At 46.3% G+C, this 18752-nt stretch overlaps 1 protein-coding gene across 4 annotated transcripts in view; it reads right to left on the minus strand.

Moving 5' to 3' along the window:
• Positions 1-663: 663 nt before the first annotated feature.
• The window catches only part of VPS53 (VPS53 subunit of GARP complex), a 65740-nt gene continuing 47651 nt past the window's right edge, over positions 664-18752 (minus strand). For all 4 annotated transcript variants that reach the window (XM_057415723.1, XM_057415718.1, XM_057415712.1 and 1 more), the window contains 5 exons: positions 14689-14837; positions 9420-9489; positions 5509-5646; positions 2324-2428; positions 664-1986 (listed from right to left, as the gene is read on the minus strand). In XM_057415723.1, the coding sequence (XP_057271706.1) occupies positions 1816-1986; positions 2324-2428; positions 5509-5646; positions 9420-9489; positions 14689-14837 (633 nt within the window). In that variant the 3' untranslated portion in view covers positions 664-1815. The remainder of the gene's footprint in view (positions 1987-2323; positions 2429-5508; positions 5647-9419; positions 9490-14688; positions 14838-18752) is intronic.

Here is an 18752-nt window from a genome sequence, read left to right on the forward strand (position 1 = left end):
GCGGATTTATTCTTCCTGCTCCATCCTGTGCTCGACTCCTGCCTGTTCAAACGCAGGCTCACCTGCCAATTGGGCAAAGGGAGGATGGGATTTTACCAAACAGGCACCAAATTTGCCCTCCCACAGACTAAGGAGAGGGAAAGGGAGCAGCCTGCACCCAAGAAGGGACAATGCTGAAGCATGAGGCAGATACAGCCTGAGCCCAGGTTCTGCTTCACTTTGGGATTTCTCATTTCCCCTTTTCCTTCCCTGATCCCGGTGAAGACCTGGATTTTGGGTGGACAGAGCTCATACTTCTGGAGCGTGTCTTATCCCCCCCTCCCAGCTGTGCAGCAGGAAGTACTCAATCCCTAGTGAGCACAGCCCCTAATAAGTAGTCCTAAGGCCCAAACTCAACCTGGTGAGGAGTGTGACCCACCCAAGAAGGCATCTGAGATCATGATTGCTCCTCACCTGCCAAACTGGTACAGGACTTCTTTCTCCTGTACATGCAAATGAGGCTTGAGTTAAGAGTAAAGCAGGCACGACTGGTCAATCTGCCCCTAAACCCATATGGGATTCAACTGTTCATGGTTGGGCCTTCGAAGTCCCCCAGAAAGGGTACAGAGAGTTTGGGAATCCAGCATTGCTAATCATGAGGTGATGTTTCCCTCCACTGAGACTCACACCATGGGCAGGATGCAGACGTACACCAAACCCAGCCCTGATCCACACTAGCTTTGTGGTTGGGTGCCAGGTTATCCAAAATTGTTTCACCTCTGGTTGTTCTCCTCTCTGCACTGGTGCAAGCTGAAGCTCGAAGGAGGAAAGGAAGGCCCTCAAAGTCTGAAGCTGGTGCATCCTGTCCTGGGAAGAGGCTCCCTGTTAAAGCCATTTCCAGCATCTCTCCTTGCAGGGCAGCAAAGGTGCCAAAGGGACACACCCCTGCTGGCATAAGTACAAGGAGCTGGTGCTGTCTGACACTTGCTCCATGAACAGCCCTTTGTGGAGAGAGGGCAAGATGCTGTATGGGAACTCCCATCAGGGACAGCAGCGAGTCCAACACACACGAGAAACAAGTAGCTGGAGATGGGCTCTGCAGATATCTGGTTTGGCCTTTAAGCTGTAACAGCAACTGAAGCTGCTGCTTGTTGGCAGGAGGTCTGCCAAGGTGCAGAAGGCATTAATTCAACCCTTTCCTCCTGTTCAGAAAGGATTTGCTTTGCTGTTTTACTGGAGGCTTACACATGCCTGTCCTGGGACCAGGGGAGAAGTCTGCTTAGGGTTTCTTTCCTGGGCATTTCATTAATCCAGTGGAGCTGCAGAAGCCTGGATCCCAGCTGTTAAAGGGGTTGGGGATTTGGTGGTAGTGATGGCTTGGGGTTAGTTCTCCCCCTGCAATAAATAATAAAACAGAGGAACAGCTCTGCAACAGGGAGTGAGCAGTAACACTGAACTCTCAGGCAAAATCCTCAGTGCTGCAGCAGGAGCTCAGCCAGGCTGAAGGCTGGGACACCAAGTGTATCACACCTGGATATTCTCTGAATCCTTCTAAACTGTTTTTGTAGCTGCTGACTCTATTTTCTCCACCACACAGACCCACCAATGTCCTCGGTTTCACTCCTGCTAAGCTGTCTCAGGGCAAACACCTTGGTCAGATTCTCTCTTGGTCTGAATGGAGATGCAGCACCACAGTTTATGATGGTTAAGAGATCACAGGACATGGGGATGACGGGACAGGGATTTTTCAGCAGCACACTGTCAATCATACACGTGAGGAGTTTTGCTCCCAGTCACTGCAGCCAGTCCTGAGCAACAGAGTTTCCTTCTGCTCACTTAGAGTCTTTTCTTGATTAGTTTCTCCAGTTTCCGTATCCGAGAGGATTCCTGCTCAGGCGTGGGAGTGCTCAGGGAGAGGGAGCTGCTGTTCTCCACTCCGGAGGGGGGAGCTGGGAGGCGCTGGCGGAAGAGGTCCAGCATGCTGCTCTGCTCGCTCCTCTTCAGGCCCTGCAGGAGCAAACAACAGTGAAGCACCATGGTCAGACTTCACTGATCTGGGAGCGGGTGTGCACGAGAATAGCTGCAGGAGTCGAACTGCTACCTTTTGTTCACCCACCACAAGCTGGATGATCCTGAGACAACTGAGCTCAGCCCCAGGAGCCAGAGCAGGTATGAGTACATAAAGTAAACTGCAAAGCTATTCAGTAGCAACTCCACAAGATACACCTGCCTCAGAATGCTTTTCCCACTCCCAAACCCCTCTGTATTTCTACTGAAAAATGTCACCAACAATCTCAGTGCAGTGCTGGTGGACAAGCAGAAACTCTGAGGGACAGGTTCTAACCTTCATGTCTAGTATCTTCTGGAAAGTGTCGGTGCTGCAGTCTGCAAGGAGCTTGACGTAATTCTCAACAAACACAACTGGGGGTTCGTGTGGAGCCATAACCACCTGCCAAGACAATAAAAAAGAGATCAGACAAATTCTGTGAGTTAAAGCCAGTGCTTGGTCAATCCAGGCACAGGAGAGACAGCAGGATTGGCTTCTCTAAAATAAAATGCTTACGGAAAAAGGAGGCTGATGTGCTGCTAGTAACTGAGAGGTAAAGGTGAGTGAAGAGAAGTAAAGTAAGGAGCAGGAAGATAGATGGGGTCTCTTTCCGCACAGCAGTGGTGCCTGGACCCAGGGAGCTGCAGATCTTGTTTCAAAGAGCAGCAGAACTTTGTCTCTACACTTGTGGACTGGCAGGCCCTGGTGTATTGTCAAAGCTCAAGATTTCATCTTGATGCATGGGGAAGACTAGCTGGGGAGTTGCCTGGGGGAGAAGGGCAGTGCTGGTGGTGGTGACAGAAAGTCCCCATTGGGTCAGGCAGCCTGGATGCAGCCCATACCCTCACTTTGTGTGTCCCTCTGCTTCCTGCTGCTTGGAGAGACAGACAGCACAAGGGAATCTGACAACACTCTGCAGTCCCTCCCTCTGTCCCCAGGACAGCACGGTCAGAACAATCTGCTGTGCAGTGTTCCTGCTTCCCACATGGAATCTGATGGGTGAGTGGTGCCGCATGCAGCCACTCGGTCCTTTGGGTACGCTCCTCTGGAGAGGCTGGGGTGCAGTGTCTGACCCCCTGCTGACGTCTGCCCCAGAGCTCACCCCCTCGCAATGCCAGCAACAGTCAAGTCAGGAAAATAAATTAAAACAGTCTTGAAGCTGGAAAGATGATTACTCATTGTTATATTTTCCTTACATAAGCAGCAAGCTCCATAGAGAACACCTTTTGATAATGCTGGGCAGCAAAACCATCTTTCTGGGGAAGTGTGTGTGTGTGAATGTGTGTGCACGCAGGGCAGAAACAGCACAGGACCAGACTCTTCCCTGTCTCTGAAAACATTTCCATATGTTTCCACTGACCCAGCTCACCCCACACTGTATTCTGTCACAGAGACATTTCTTTTTCTCCCTGCACTTCAGACCAATGAAACATCATAGCCATGTATACACTTATAAATCCTTAATTTACAGCCCTTGTAAAAATCTTCTGCCAAGATGAAAAGCTGGAACTTCAGACAGCAGAGCCAGAGGAGAAAGGAAACAGCTCCATGGGACGTGTATACCCTGACGCCCTCCTTCCTACTTTCCTCTGTGCTTTGTAGGACTTTGCTAAATGAATTTGTTTGTGCCATCTTTGGGCTCATGGATACTCCTACTGAATTACAGCTGCACCAGTATAAGCCTGGGCATGCTGCTGTGTGGTGGTACTGCTGTATGCAACAGAGGTATCATTTCTGAGCCATCTCGGAACTAGGTAGCAGAGCCCTGAAAACACCATGGACGAGTGTAGTGTCCTGGGCTTCTGACAGGGTGAAACAGCTCTTAGGGAAAAGGCTTTGAATTTGGAAACAGCAGAGTTTGAGCACTGATAAAAAGAGACAATCACAAGACAAACAGAATGGCCAGACATCACCAGTCAGCTCTGGGCCCCTGCAAGGAAACCTTCCCACAGAAATGCCACATCCTGTTCAAGGCCAGGTTGGACACAGGGGCTTGGAACAACCTGCTCTAGTGGAAGGCGTCCCTGCCCATGGCAGCAGGTTGGAACTGGATGAGCTTTTAGGTCTCTTCCAACCCAAACCATTCTGTGACTCTATGATTCAACCCAATCACCTGCTGATCACACAGGGCCTGATTTTGTCCAACCACTCTGTGGAGCACTGAGCACCCTGAAGTGTTTTTGTTGTTTCATCACTAGTTACATGGACACTGAGCTCTCACCCGGAGCCATCAGAAGTGTGTTCTGCAGCACGGCAAGCATGAGATACCTGAAAATGCAGACAAACTGCTACTGCCCAGCCTGCAGACCAGCAGCACCCTGCATTCCCTACCCAAAGCACTTCTACACTGCTTTCACCTCAATCCCAATGAAGCCAATGTGATACTAAGGTAGACAAATTAATTCCGTTACCTTTCTGATTCAAACATAAGCTCCAAGGAAAACCCCATTTCTGTATACAACAGGCTCTCAGTCTCTGCTGCTCCTCCATTAGCAGTACCAGGGTATTTTTCTTCAGGCCATTTATAAGAAAATTTAGACTTGCTCTAACATATCTAGTAACACCTTAATCGCCTTACTCAAGAAGCATGGAACTGCAGAACTGATTTCTGAATTCAGAATGCAAACTCAGCCAGAACATTACCTTGGGGCCCAGGAGCAAAGCCACACTGAGCAGGAACCATGGAGAGCCTGGGCTCTGCACCCCTTCCTTGCCTTGGCTGTGGTTTACAGAAGACTCTGGCTGGCAGCTGCCTGTCCTGCCTGACCCCAGGTCCAACTAATTCACTCAGAGGAACACCTTCACTTCAGCATTGCTGGTGAAGAGGGGACAATCCCATCATCCAGGAGAGTACACTGCACAGCTCCCATGGCTTCTCCTGGGATCAACCCAAACTTCTTACTCCAACAACAAGGGGGAAGGAGAGGTTGCTTTGCTTGTTACTTTTTATGAAGACAACACACTGCTTTTGGGTCATTTTCCAGGCACCAGGTCTGGAAAATGAAAAAGGACTCTGGTGAATACAGTAACCCAGACATGTTTGCACTGGCTGTTACACTAGACAGTAAACTGGTGACTCAAGCACGGCTTGGCTCCCCTGCGTGAAGGAGTCTGCACAAAGGCCTGGAGTAACCTGAACTGGAGGGTTTGCCCTGCAACAGACACTTATGGATGCTAGCTCTGATTTTCACAAGCTCCTGAGGGAATCTGGTGCCCCAGCTCTCCTAATAAGCAGAACTTGAGCCCTCGGTTACCTTAAAAAATGAGGATGAAAACTCAAATGAGATGTTAAGAGAGTGGGGGCAAACCCAAGGCAAATAAGCCAGTTCTGTCGAACAGCTGGCAGCGCACCCGGACAAGCTCACATACGTTCATGTGCAATTGCAGATTGCTGTGTTCAAAGGAAGGGCCCCCTGGAATTTGCTCGCTCCAAATCCCAGTCCAGCAGTCTGGCTGGCAGGTTATCAAAAGTCTTGAGTTACCTTCAGGATCATTTCAGCCCGAGTCATGCCTTTCACTACTATCTTCGTGTAGCTGGCAGGAGCCTTCCTCACCACTTGGGACCCAATGGAGGGCAGATCCAGGAGAACCATCTTCAGAGAGTGAGTGTCCAGCAGCAGCTGCAATAGTTAATCACACACTATTATTACCAGGCTCTGTACCAGCTATAATCCAACATCCTTAAAAGTTTAACACTTCCCACATTGGAAAAAATCCCAGTAATTGGACTGCAGGAAGAGGAGGGGCTGACCAATGTAATGTTACTTCAAGGAGACACGGTCACCCATGGCTACATATCAGCACCGTTCACTGACTTCAACAGAGCACTGCTCTGCTGACTTCAAATGACTTAATGTGCCAGATGCTGAGCTGCCATAAGGCAGAGATTTCCATCCACTCCTCTTCCCCTTAACAGTATAAAGTGAAACAATCTTGATTACCTGTAGCCGTATCATTATTTAGATATCGAGGTCAAATGAATTAACACCATGCTTTCTCCTGCCCCCAACCACCCACTGTGCCAGGTTTTCTGCTTTACTCAACCACTTGATATTAAGATTTTTCTTCGAAAAGAAAGCTGCAACACAAGACAGCTCCATGGAGAACTGCTCAATACCCTGTGTACACTGAAACTCACAGCCTGCATGTTGCTTTTCACTGTACAAGTGGCTAAATAAGCAGCAAGGAGCAGCCATGAAATTTAGCCCAGACAAGCACTGATGACAAAATGCTGTGGGTTAGGTTTCTTGTAACAAAATTACCCCAAATACCACACTCTTCTGATTGCACAGCGTATGTTTAAAGAAGTAAGGCCAGACCAGTGAAGGACAGAATCCAAAATCAAACTAGAGGCAGAGGAGCACAACTGGTTTACGCAGCAATGAGTGAGAGCTCTGTGGCTGTCAGCACACCCAGTGCATTCCCTGCAAAGGGGCTCTCAGGACCACATGGAAACTTGTTCTTCTTGAGCAACACACAACATTATGGGCCCTTCAGAACCCCTCAGCAATCACCGTGGACAATCTGAACATTTATGGTACAGCTTTCAGCACACGTGGGAATTCAGTGCAAACACAAAGGACTGAGCTGAGGAGGAGGGATGCTGGATCACACCACTTCAAATCTGGTCCCTGTTATCTGCAGCAGCGTATCATTGCTGTGTGCTGCCTGTTTCACAGTTTGCATGAGATGAATCAATGCCATCAATCTCGTCCTGGTAAGCCAGGAAACCACAGCACAAATGAGCAGCTCTGTGCACCCCAGAGCTGCTGGAGCCTCAGGCTGTCATAGCTGGATTCCTGTATGTCTATGAGCGACCCCATAGATGGAAGATTTTTCCATGGTTGGAGAATTCACATCTTTCCCACGTAAACTCTCTCATGTCTAATAGGAGTTTTGTGCACTCGGCAGCTTTCCCACAGATGCAGCGCTTGCAGGCTCTGTCCACTCACCCTATTTCCCCCTGTTATCCATTCCAGGTCCCTGGCATTACTGTCTCACTGCCAAAGCTTGCTGAGACAGAGGATTGCCAAGTCAGAGATACAAACACGAAGTGAAACCCTACAGGTCTTGTTCCCTGCACTGAACACTTCCATAAATAATGCCCTTGTGCCTAGATTTCAAACATGATTATTAGGAAACAGCACTGTATTTAGAACAGGAAAGGCCTAGAAAGCATATTCCACAGCAACATCTGCACCAGAGAAAAACTGGTGTGGAAAGATGCTGGTGGGTGACCAGAGGTGTGTTCAAAAGATGCTAAAGCAACTGAGGACCTATATGCTGCAGAGCCAGAGGAGATCAGCTTCTGAAGACCTCTGTACATCTAACCCCAGGAAGGTATGTCCCACTTATAAATGACATATTCACTGTGAATCAGGCTAACAAAAACCTTCCCAGCCTGCTTTAAAGAAGCAAATTGGGCCTGTTATTCCAATCCAGTAATGTTAAAACCTTTTAACATTAAACACAAACCCACTGCTGGCAACTGGCTAATCAGTTTAGATGGTTATTAAGAAAAAAGACTTTGTTTAATCACTCTCAGGTCTGCTCACTGCACAAGATGAACAGGAACTCTGCTTCACTCATTTGCTTCCCATTAAAAAAGAGAAGGGTTTTGATGTAAAGCTCCTGTTTCATTTTGCAGACACACACTGCTCAGAACCCATCTTTGATGCCTAAAACCCAAGCAGCTTTTAAGGCCCTGATTTAAAGTTCATAGCAGTGCCATTAGGGACAATTCTGCTTTTGTTTAATTAGCCCACAAGGAAGCAGCTGCTTGTGTAGGGGACAGCTGAGAACCTCCCTCATTCAAACCTCATCCTCACAGAGCAGCAGGGTCCCAGCCCACAGGCAGGGGTGAGAGATGAAGGGTCTCAAGGCAATAAATACCCTGCGCTGCCCATGTGCAATTCAGAGACAGGGACTCCTGTGAAAGGGCAGTACTTCAACAGAAATGCACGTGTTAATGCAAGAGGCATTAATTCAATGTGCTTCCTTCCCTGAGATTGTACCTCACCATCTTGCAGTACCTACAGCTCTCAGTATAACAGGGAGGCAGGCTCATGGGAGAAAGCTGGGGAGTCCTGAGTCCCAGATGCTGGGTGGTCACTTCCGTGGGTCTCAGTCACTGAGTAGTAGAGGTGGGGACAGCTCTTCCCCACCATGCTGCAGTGTTTGATGTGTATTTGCAACGCCTGAAGAAGCAAGGCCTGGAAGGCATTTATGCAGGAAAGAAACTGTCCTGTCTTCAGACACTGCAGCATCCCTTGCCCACAGAAACAGGGCCTCCATTTAGCCTTTTCTTTTCCCAGACAAAATAGAGAAAACTCTGCTCTGTACCTCCACAGCCCCATCCTTCCTGCACAGCTCTGAGGGGAGGAAGACAGCAACCATCCATAGGCAAACTAGAGGAGGCAAAAATCTAATTGTACTCACTGGAACTCAGCCAGGACACAGACTCTGGCAAAACTACACCAGGCTGCAGAGGAGCTCATGAGGACATCACCCTCCAGAGGAGTCTCCCACAGCTTCACTTTCTTGGAGAGGAAGGAGCCAGCACATAGGACCAGAGCACACAGTCCCTGAGAGGATGCAGCATTGCTCTGCTGGAGTATTGCTGTTTGAACTCCTGAGCTGAGAAACTGCCTGGACACCTGGGGTTTTGGTTTGGGGTTGTTGCTGGTTTTTTTTTGGTAAAGTTTTCCTGTTGTCTCACTTCCCCTCCAAATGATGCTTCCTCCAGCAATTCCTTTTAAGGAGCAGACATATGTGTGAATAAAGGATTAAAGCCATTACTGCACAGGCCTTCTTCACTGCCCACCCTCCACCCTGGCACTTCTTGAAGAGAAGGAAAGAGGAAGCATATCTCAACCAGCAGCTATGAGTTGACCATGCCCCAGCTCTTCTGAGCAGAGAAGTGATAGGCTTAAGTTTAAACAAGGGAGAAGGCACAGAAGCAGCAGAGGGAGATTTGAGAAAGGATGCGGCAGAAAATAGTCTTCCTGAGGACATGGGAGCTTCTGGCAACAGTTTCTGCCACAAGCAACATTCTTTTCCTTTGTGTGAGCACACTGAAGACAATCTCATCATGACACCATAGACCAGTGTGTAAGAGGTTTGTTGCTGCTGGGCTATCATTAATTTGACTGGCAAAGTAAGAGCTCCTCTGCTTGGGAAGATGCCTAAGGCCCCTCTCCCAGGACAGGTTCAGGTGTGGCAGGACCCCTATAAACCTGCTTCCACTCTGCCCTGTACCAGTGTATCCCTATTGCCTCAGCCGCACCAGAGCTCAGGACATGTAACTTAGCTCTCTGCCCCTTTTGACCAAAAGCTGCCTTGACTTCTTGAACCCAGAAATCATAAAACAGACAATGCAACTACTTTTTCTTACCTGTTCTGCGCCCACCATGCTGATAGGTTTGCACTTAAAGAGATGGTTAATGAACTTGGGAATGAAGGAGCTGCAGAGATGAAATACAAAATGACACAATTACAGGTGAGTATTTGGAGTCATACAGTCTTCTGCAGTAAGAAAGCATGCAAAACCAAGCAAGGATGGCTTTCCATAAAGACACTGTAAGTGCCTGGTTCTCAAGATGATTCCAGCCACATTAAGTATAGTAAATAAAAACCCAACAAACCCTAGGTACAATTCTTTTGCTTTAATCCATACTGATTAGTTAATTGAGAAGTTGCACACATTATGTAAATAAATTGCTATAAACTACATGAAGTACTACACTACAAGGTCAAGAACAAGCAAACTATTGTAAATAATAAACACAGCAACACACCAGGATTAGCACAGCTATTCACAGAGGAGAAGAACCCAGAACCTACAATTTACTGCATACAAGTAATTCCATAACATGCATATTACACCCTGAATTTGAGGTCCGGCCAAGGCTGGAGGTCTGCTGGGCCCTGGACACTCACACAGAAAGGCACTCATCCAAAAACCTTCTGGCCAACACAATCAAGACAAGAAAAAGTTTTGTGAAAACACCATTACCCTGTTTTACTAACGTGGACTTCAGACTCAGAAGAACAACTAAGGTACGTATACTCAAGTGGGGAGAATCTGGCAAGGGTGGAAGCCCAATATTTGCCAACACACTCCAGAGCACCAGCTCTGGTTTTAGCTTTCTGCTTCATTTTAGGCTTTGTGGTAATTTCCTCAGTGGAGAAGCAGATGCTCCCTTCTAGCAGATGCACTGGCTGAGCACCTACAAGACAAGCTTCTGCCCAACCTACTCTACTGAGGTGCAGCACCAGGAAAACTCAGGAGCTGAACGTGAGAAGGGCTGGCATGAACAACACAACCTCTGTCAGGACCACACTGCTCATACCCTTGGTCTTCCTTTTGCTGCCTTGTTTTTCAATGTACTCTGCTTCTTTCACATGGCCTTCTTTGGCTGAATGCCTACCAGGCTCATGTTTCCAGGACCTTGCCATGACCTGGTGGCAGGTCTTAGATTTTAATGACACTGTTCTAAGTTCATGTACGTTGGTCTGGTTTTTTTCCTTTTTGAATGAGGAGCCATTTATGATGATGATCTAAATTCAGTGTGGTTTCCCCCTTAATCTGTCAAGCTATTTGTTTCCTTCTCACAAAGCAAGGAGCATGGACAGCATCTTGTTTGTCTTGCCACCTGTTTTCCAAGCCAGGACATTTATTTTTTGCCCTTTCTCATGGAAGAATGACAAAAGCGTAAGTCAGGCAGAGAGCATGCCAAGCTGCTGAGAAAATCCAAAGAAATGGTTCAAGGAAGAGTCCAAGCAAAGGCTCCTTCCTTTCCCCTTCTCTCAGACACAGCCACGACCTCTTTCAGTGAATCATCCTTTCCTGGAGAGGCATCAGGGAGAACAATTTCAAACTACTATTGAGAACCAGCTACTGGGCTGCCCCAAACAGCTTTGAATTTGACCACCAGAGAAACAACCTTGGCAACAAAACACAAATAAGAGGAGGGAAACAAGCCCTATCTCCTCTTGCACAAAAGCGTGACAGCAGAGATGCAATATATCTGGTTTAAAATCCATTTTTCAGGTGCACAGCTAATTCCCGGAGGGCAATTAAGAGTGCTAAGCACAGCTGGAGCTTAGGTGATCCTATAAAATGATCAATGGGTAGCAGCTCTGGGTGCAGCACCTTGCTACAAGCTGAAGAGAGCAAGAAATTAACTCTATCTTTGATCTTGCAGCTAGGTCCAACTGTCCTTCCCTCTGTAAGGTCAGACATGGAGCTAATGCTCATGTTCTATATGAGCGAGCCTCTCTTTTTAGAGGGTGGCAGACCAGCAGCCAAAGGACCCCCTCCCCTCTCTTTTTTTAATCTTCTACGTAACCACATGGTCTCCCATAGACAGCTCTCTGTCTTGCATGAAACAATTCCCAGGCCCCTTAGGATGGCCACCCACAATCAGTGCAGAAGGGTAAAGTGACCTCCCATCCCCACATGCCTGTTATTTCACGCTGCCTTATTGGAAACAGCTTCTCAACTCCAGCAGGACAGACAAGACAAACCATAAGAACCAAGGGCTGCTCTCGTATTTTGGGAGGTTTTTTGGACAAGCAGAGACCATCAAGTGCAGTTGCACTTAACTGAAAAATTCACTTGAGTCTCTTGCCTAGGCTGGACTCAGTGCTTGGCTCTCTCAGTGTACAGCAGGCAATCCTGATGCAAATAATACGTGCGAATTCAATGCTAATGCTCTGCACGAGGCTTTGTACTCTAAATGCCTTCACTCCCTGCACATCCACAGAGCTAGATTGGATGCCAGAATTCATTTACAGTTTCAGCTATAAAACCAAATCCAGCAAACCCTCCATAGAAGCAGACAAGTCCCCAGCATAATAATAAAGCAGTGCAAGACAGATTAGGAACCTAAAGCAGAGAAACCACAGCATCTGAGAGGCTCCCATCCAGTGGGAGTGGCTCTGCCAAAGCCTGTGCTTTCCTAATCCCCTGCACTGCTGATGCATCAAACACAATGCCTTGCTAAGCAAGGCAGACAGAGATGCAACCACAGTCTTGCCTGTCTGAAGGAAGATGAGCTACTGCAGGGCATCATTCAAAGCATCCTGGTGTCACTGAGTCACTGCAGCTGAGAAGGGTTTTGCTTTATACCCTGCTCCAAGGCAGTGACCAACCCTTGCAGCTTGGCCAGGTTTAGCTCAGCTCACTGTTTCCAAACCTCCAGGAGCCTCCTTGTCACGATCTTCTTCCACCCAACTCCTCTCACTAAAAGCACGATGCAAAGGCCAGAACTGGAAGGGTGCCTGCTGCAGTTACCCACCACGCTCGCCTGTTTGTAATGGATGAGCCGTTATTCCGGGCGAGGGGGAGAGCTGTTTGTTTTTCCTGCCTCTCGGTTCTAATCTCTTCCTCACTGAGGTCAGGTCACAGACTTCCCAAACACATCCCTGTGTAGCAGCCATGGCTTCACCACTGTGGTTTTTGATTTCAAAGGATAAGGACTGAGGTGCAGCGAGACCAGAGCCCCTCACCCTGCCTAAAAGTGCCTCCCGGAAAGCTGGCTGCTTCTCACTACTTCATAGGAGTGAGGGTTGCATATTGGTCAAAACAAAACAAAAATGACAAATTAGGTTACAGGATTGATGCCATTTTTGACGGCCATTTTTCTTCTTGCAGACTTGGCTCAGATCCCTCAGTTTTAAATTTAGTGACTTTAGATGCCTTCTCCCCTGTGGTCCTGTAATTCAACACTAGCGCTTTATACAATCCATTAGAGCTGAGAAGTGGCTGGCAGTTCAAAAAGATACAGACATTAACATATGGAGAAGTACAATGCCTGTTAAAAGGATTTTCAGTGTTGTGGAGCACACAAAAGGCCAGGTATTTATATTGGGCAGGCAAGCATATTCCATAAGAATTCAGAGCTTCAAAAATACAAATGTTTGCATGCATTAAAATGTCATCAGCATTTCAAGTACATCAATACACCCTCATCACTGCGCTAGTTCTCTTTAAATCCAAGTTGTACAGAAGAACTCTAAATAGGATCTGGCAAAAACAATCCTTAGGAACCAAATTTTCACTTCTCCACCTGATTCACAGCACAGTGAACTCAGGACTGTGTCTTCATTTTAAAGTGCTGCAGATCAGAGCTGTAGTTGTCTTAAAAAAGGTTTTGAAGCAGAGTGGTAGTTTTGCAGGTTTCTGTGCTCAACTATAGAACAAGCCATGACGAAGGCACTTGGCTTAGATGTTCATTTTATCCTGAGTTTACTTGATATGCGCTTAGCAATAAAGTTAAAAGGGAGGCAACTAAGCTGAGGTATTAAGAGTGTGCTCTGAACAGCTGAGTAAATGGGGTTTTTTATTTATCGCCATGTTAGTGATACAAAATTCAAGTGAAATCACATAGAAGGCTTAAGTGCAATAAATTTTCACTGAGACAGCATTTCAAACAGTGATTATGGGCAACGTCATAATATGATTTATCAGTAACTGTTCCTTAATGCAAGCTAACGAGTACCCTGAGATAGAAAAGGGGAATGAAACTCTTAGGTCAGCCTCCCTGCTGTGAGAGCTAACAGTTCTCAGGAGAGCCTGCTGCATCCTTCCCTGCTGAAGCAGTAGCTGAAGCTCCAGTCTCAAACCCACACAGTAACTGCCAGGCCACAGTTTATTTCAGGATGATTAGGTTATTGCAGATGAATGAAACGTTAAGGTATTTTAGAGTGACACATGATATGTATGGCACAGCTCACAAGTCCACCAGCAGAGTCACATGCAACACCAAAAGCAGCAGCTACAACTGGCAGAGTCCTCCTGAGGTTTTTTTCTTGGGGCATTGGCATGCAAAGCTCTGCTGGCCACAGGCAAGTAGGGAAGAGTTCCAAGTATCTTCCCAAAGAACTGAATTCTTGTTTCAGACACACAGCTTCAAAGTTTGGGTGTCCAACAGATACTGGAGAGCTCAACCCTAAACCCAGAGGCAAGGGGCATTTCTGTCTCATCTTCCAGTTCTTTCACAATGCTCAACATTAAGTGATTTAACAGGAAAATACTTAGAATATTCTCCAAAATCTGAACTACTCCCCTGAATATTCCCCTCCTTAGTGAACTATTTTTGCACAGAAAAGCAGCTTTTGGACTGTCAAGGTAGAATATACTCATCACACATGCCCTCCTTACAGGGAAATAGGTATTTTAGAAGCTATATTGAATTAAATGACGCACCAGATTTCTTAGTACCTGGAAACACCACAGCCTCTTATCACTGGAAGGAAAGTAGGTTCCCAGAGTAGGAGTCATATCTAATTCAGACATTCAAAGCCTTTTAAAGATGTCCAACACAAAACTTTCTGCACTTGGCAAAGAGTAGGCAGTGATCATCACAATATTTTATGGGATGGTTTAGCTATGTAGGGAAGAACCAATCAACAGAAATATCTGAGAAAATCTGCCTCAGCAGGAAACTTGAGACAAGAAACTGAAATATCTTTTAACCTTGACCTTGCCAGCAGCTGCTGGTGTTTGCTGCCCTAACCCACGTCCCTTTGTGCCCTCTTTGGATGTTCACCCAGACACCAACAGCCATGATGCTGCACTCTAGAAAGCAAACAGATGATCACGTACAGGCTAGTGAGAACCAGAGACCTCGATAAACTCTGCCATGCTGGCAACTTACTTTGCAAATTTTATGCAGAACTGAGTGAAATACTTTCTCGTGGAGGCCAGATTGTCACGGATGATGGGGACATTCTGTTTAATGTGGAGAATCACCGAGGTGACATAAGGACTCTGGTCACCGACGTGTTCCACGTTCTGCCACTGCATCTGCACAAAGGGGAAATAACAACCAAAGAGACTGTTTAATTCATTAAGATTCAAGCAATAGGTAAGGAAAACTGTACGAACTTCCTGTCCAAAGATCTCTAAGGAATCATTAAGACACTGCCACTGCAATTCACCACCAAGGTCAAGTTCTTCGTCACTACACTGATTGAGCGAAACCTTTCCGCAACAAGACAGAAAGAAAACCCAGAACAGCCCTTTTTTGCACCAGAGTAGAGAGAGGTTGTGACCAGTAACCTATACAAATGGGGACCACTAGGATTAAAAAAGATTTTGGAGCATGCCAGGCTGCCTTAATATTTAACAGTTTCCAGTTTGCCAGGATGAAGTGCCCATATAAATCCTGATTACAGGCATTTGAGAAAATATCTGCAAGCTTGCAAAGTCTGGATTCCTGTATGGCAGCCAAGACTTTAATACTGGTGAGACTGATGACAGATAGATTGAAGAGGTAGAAATACTCTTTAAAATCCAGCATAGCTCACACCAAAAACACTTCTTGTGTACAAGCTGCGGTGCTTCAGCTTATCCTAAATTCACATCAAAAAAATAGAAACCAAGAAGAGTTACTCAACCTCCCATTTTGTTTTCATTTACAGTCAGCAGAAATGCAACAGAATAGTCCCTGTGAGCCAGATGTGTGACTCCCTTGACTTTCTCTGAGCCTTATTTGCAGTGAGTACACAATGTAAGTTGTGGGAAAAAAAAGAAGAGATAATTGGGTAGACTGGCCAAGCACCCATGGATATAGCAACGTTTCACCAAGGAACTCCAGCATCCAGAAAAGCACTCATAGCTCTGCTACTGTTCAGAGACCACGCACTCCGCAATGTTCTCCAACTAACTGGAGATGCTGTGCCTCGTGCTGGAGATGAAACAGGAGGAAAACAGGTAAGAAATTAGGGTAGGAAACTGGGCACATGTGGAAGATGAGCTTTTCCTTTTGAGGGGTATTTGCCCTCAAACTTGTTTTCTCAAGTTCTGGATTTTGCGTGCACAAGTTTTTTATTCCTGGTTTTAATTCAATTATGGCTACTTTGTCCCCTGCAACCCAGCCAGTTCAATTCCATCCAAACAACTTAACAGGCAAGAGAAGCCAAATTCTTTGCAAAACCACAATGTCTGGGAGAGCCTACACATGTCCTACCAAAGCTGTCTTTATTGAAACCAAACAAACAAAACCCCAGCCTGCTCATTTCACATTACCCAGGAAGCAAGCAGGGATCCCTCTCTCATCACCTGCTCTATGGGGTTTTCATTCCATCTTTCATTTGAAGATCGCTCAAGAGACAACTGCTTTTCTACTCCTCATGGTACAAGCCATATCCAAAGAAAACACTTTGTGCCTAGTTCCCTGATGGATTTGCACGTTCCCAGCGCTGGCTCTTCTTGACAGACAATGATCCTCAACCAACAGACCATCCCCATATAGTGGGAACGGCCAGAAAGTGGGAAGGGACTGCTGAGTTGAATTATTGCAACAATAGAACAGTAGCTTTTTCATTTTGTTGGTCTTCATTCCAAAAGCAATACTTTACAACCAAACCTTTAAAGCATGAATAGTAAAAATAGCCCTTTGTGTGTGTGTATGGGGGTGTGTTTCACCCAAAGAAAAGACCAGTAGCTGCAATGAAAGAAATGGTACACATACTGAAAAGTCATCAGAAGAAATATGAGCCCAACTCTTCTGGTAAAGCTTTGTTCCTGTCATTTTAAATTTATGCCTCTTTTTCCCTCGTCCTATGTTTTTCTTGGGATATCCACATAGTTTACATACACAAGCTGAAAATGAGTCCAAAGAACTGGAGCAGCGAGGCCTTGCACTCGCCGGCCAAAGGGAGAATCCCAGCACGCAGGGTCTCTGACAGCAGCCAAAAGGCACCTGCACACTGCAAGGACATGGGGCAACATGCTGCCTGCAAGGGGTTCAAAGCTCTGGTGCTACCTTCAGAGCTGGTTTTCACTACAAAAAGCCAGGACTGTCAAGATTTTTGGGTGCTTTCTTAAAAAGGGAGGAGAAAAGAGAAACCCTAAGCAAAACTGGAGTGGTTTGGCACATAAGAAGAGCTGTACTACCTTCTGGGCAAGGCAGGGCCTCAAGAGCATCCCTAGGTCTGCCCAGTTGCAGGGGCCCATGTCTCCATATGTCCCTGTGTCCCCAGAAAGCTAGGAATGGAGTGACAGCACCAAACCACGAGCCACCAGGTCCTTCCTCCATGTCCAGCACTGATCCGGGTCTCCAGCAAAGAGGTTGCTTCATGGAAGATGGATCAGTCTCCAAGTCCCCCCATGCTCAGCACTGCCAGTTACAGGCTCCAGACTGGGCATGGGGAACACACATAACCACCAGGCCAGTACCTTCACCCTTGACCACACATTCCTCATGCAGGAAGAGGTGGGAGAGGAGAGAAGAGCCAGTGGTTGCTGCAGGCAGCACATATTGCTGCCTTTGAAACTGCCTCCATTGTTTTTCAACACGAGTTCCGGTTTGCACTGTTAACATGCTGCACCTTGTCTGAGTGCTAAAATGCACCCATGGTGACTTTTAATTAGCAGTTGGCAGCTCTGATTGCTCTGCTCTTGGGGTTTTCCTTGTATGTAATGGAGAGATTATTAAAGCTTCGTGTTTAAGCGCTTGCTGGTGTCCACTCAGTTGTAAAGGAAGTAGGAAATTCTGGCTGTGCCAAAAGGTTTTAGCAAAATATAAAACCCCAGCAAGCGATCGACATGAGTCACTAAAATGTCCCCCAGCCCCACTTACCAGCAGTTTTACATAGAAATCGATGCTTAATTCAGCAAGTGAATCAAGGCTTAGCCAGTGCAATCCATAAACTTAACTGGGGCAAAAACATCCCATGCAGATTAGCAGTTCACTTGTCCCAACAATTAAAAATAAGGCACATCAGACAATTTAAGGGCCTGCTATAGATCAGTACAACACATTCTCAGTACTTTGCTCTCCAGAATATGACAGTGGGGTTTTAGGGCAAATTCCTCTCACATCCCGCTTCCCAGCTCCCCATCCTACAGCCGTGTTTAATCACTCTACACCTGCTCCAAAGTTTGAGTAAAGATTAACACCTACACATTTTGTAACATGGGGCCTCCTCATCATTTACCACTTCTTCCAGAACACACAAGGTAAAGGATCAGGGAAACTGAGTACCATTCCCAGCTGAAAGCAATAGTCACAATGCCATTTTCTGTGTTAAATCTCTCTAAGTGGCTTGCAGCCAGAGTTGACTTAGAGGTTTAAGTATTTCTTAATTTACCTCTTATAGTTACTGGACATTTTTGCAAGGAAAAAGAAAAGCCAGACTCCAACAAAGGACTGGGAATGTTCAATCTTGGAGGACACCAGACTTAAGTAAATGAAAAGAAGCTAAACAAAGGAAGAGCCCTAATGGAGTACAGGTCTTTAGATGGACATGCCTTCCCAGTACTTGGAATGGATCAGCCACACAGCCTTTACTCCTTTAATACAGACTGAAATTTTACACTTCCAAACACTAACTCTGCATTTAAATAATCAATCATATGCATTTCTTATTCAACTGTCAGAGTAAAAATCCAGCCCTGAAGGAAAGAAAGGAGGAGGCTGAAGGAAAAAACTCTTACAGCAAACCCAGGTCTAGTAAAGATCACATAAATGTGACTCTGGCTGATGCAAACAGTGGAATGTGTGCACAAATGACAAGTATTTATTTAGCTAATGTGACTCTGGCTGATGCAAACAGTGGAATGTGTGCACAAATGACAAGTATTTATTTAGCTAATTTCATAACACTTAACTTGTTTATATATCATCAGTCCCATCACATGTGCTGCATTTTACCAGTGTTCCAAAGACAAAAATAAATGGCTGACCAGCTGCTGCTTTTTCAAGGTTGTGGTTTG

This window comes from Pezoporus wallicus, unplaced genomic scaffold, assembly GCF_028554395.1.
Source record: "Pezoporus wallicus isolate ANWC-B61680 ecotype Strahan unplaced genomic scaffold, APGP_CSIRO_Pwel_v1 contig_8517, whole genome shotgun sequence".
Lineage (NCBI taxonomy): Eukaryota > Metazoa > Chordata > Aves > Psittaciformes > Psittacidae > Pezoporus > Pezoporus wallicus.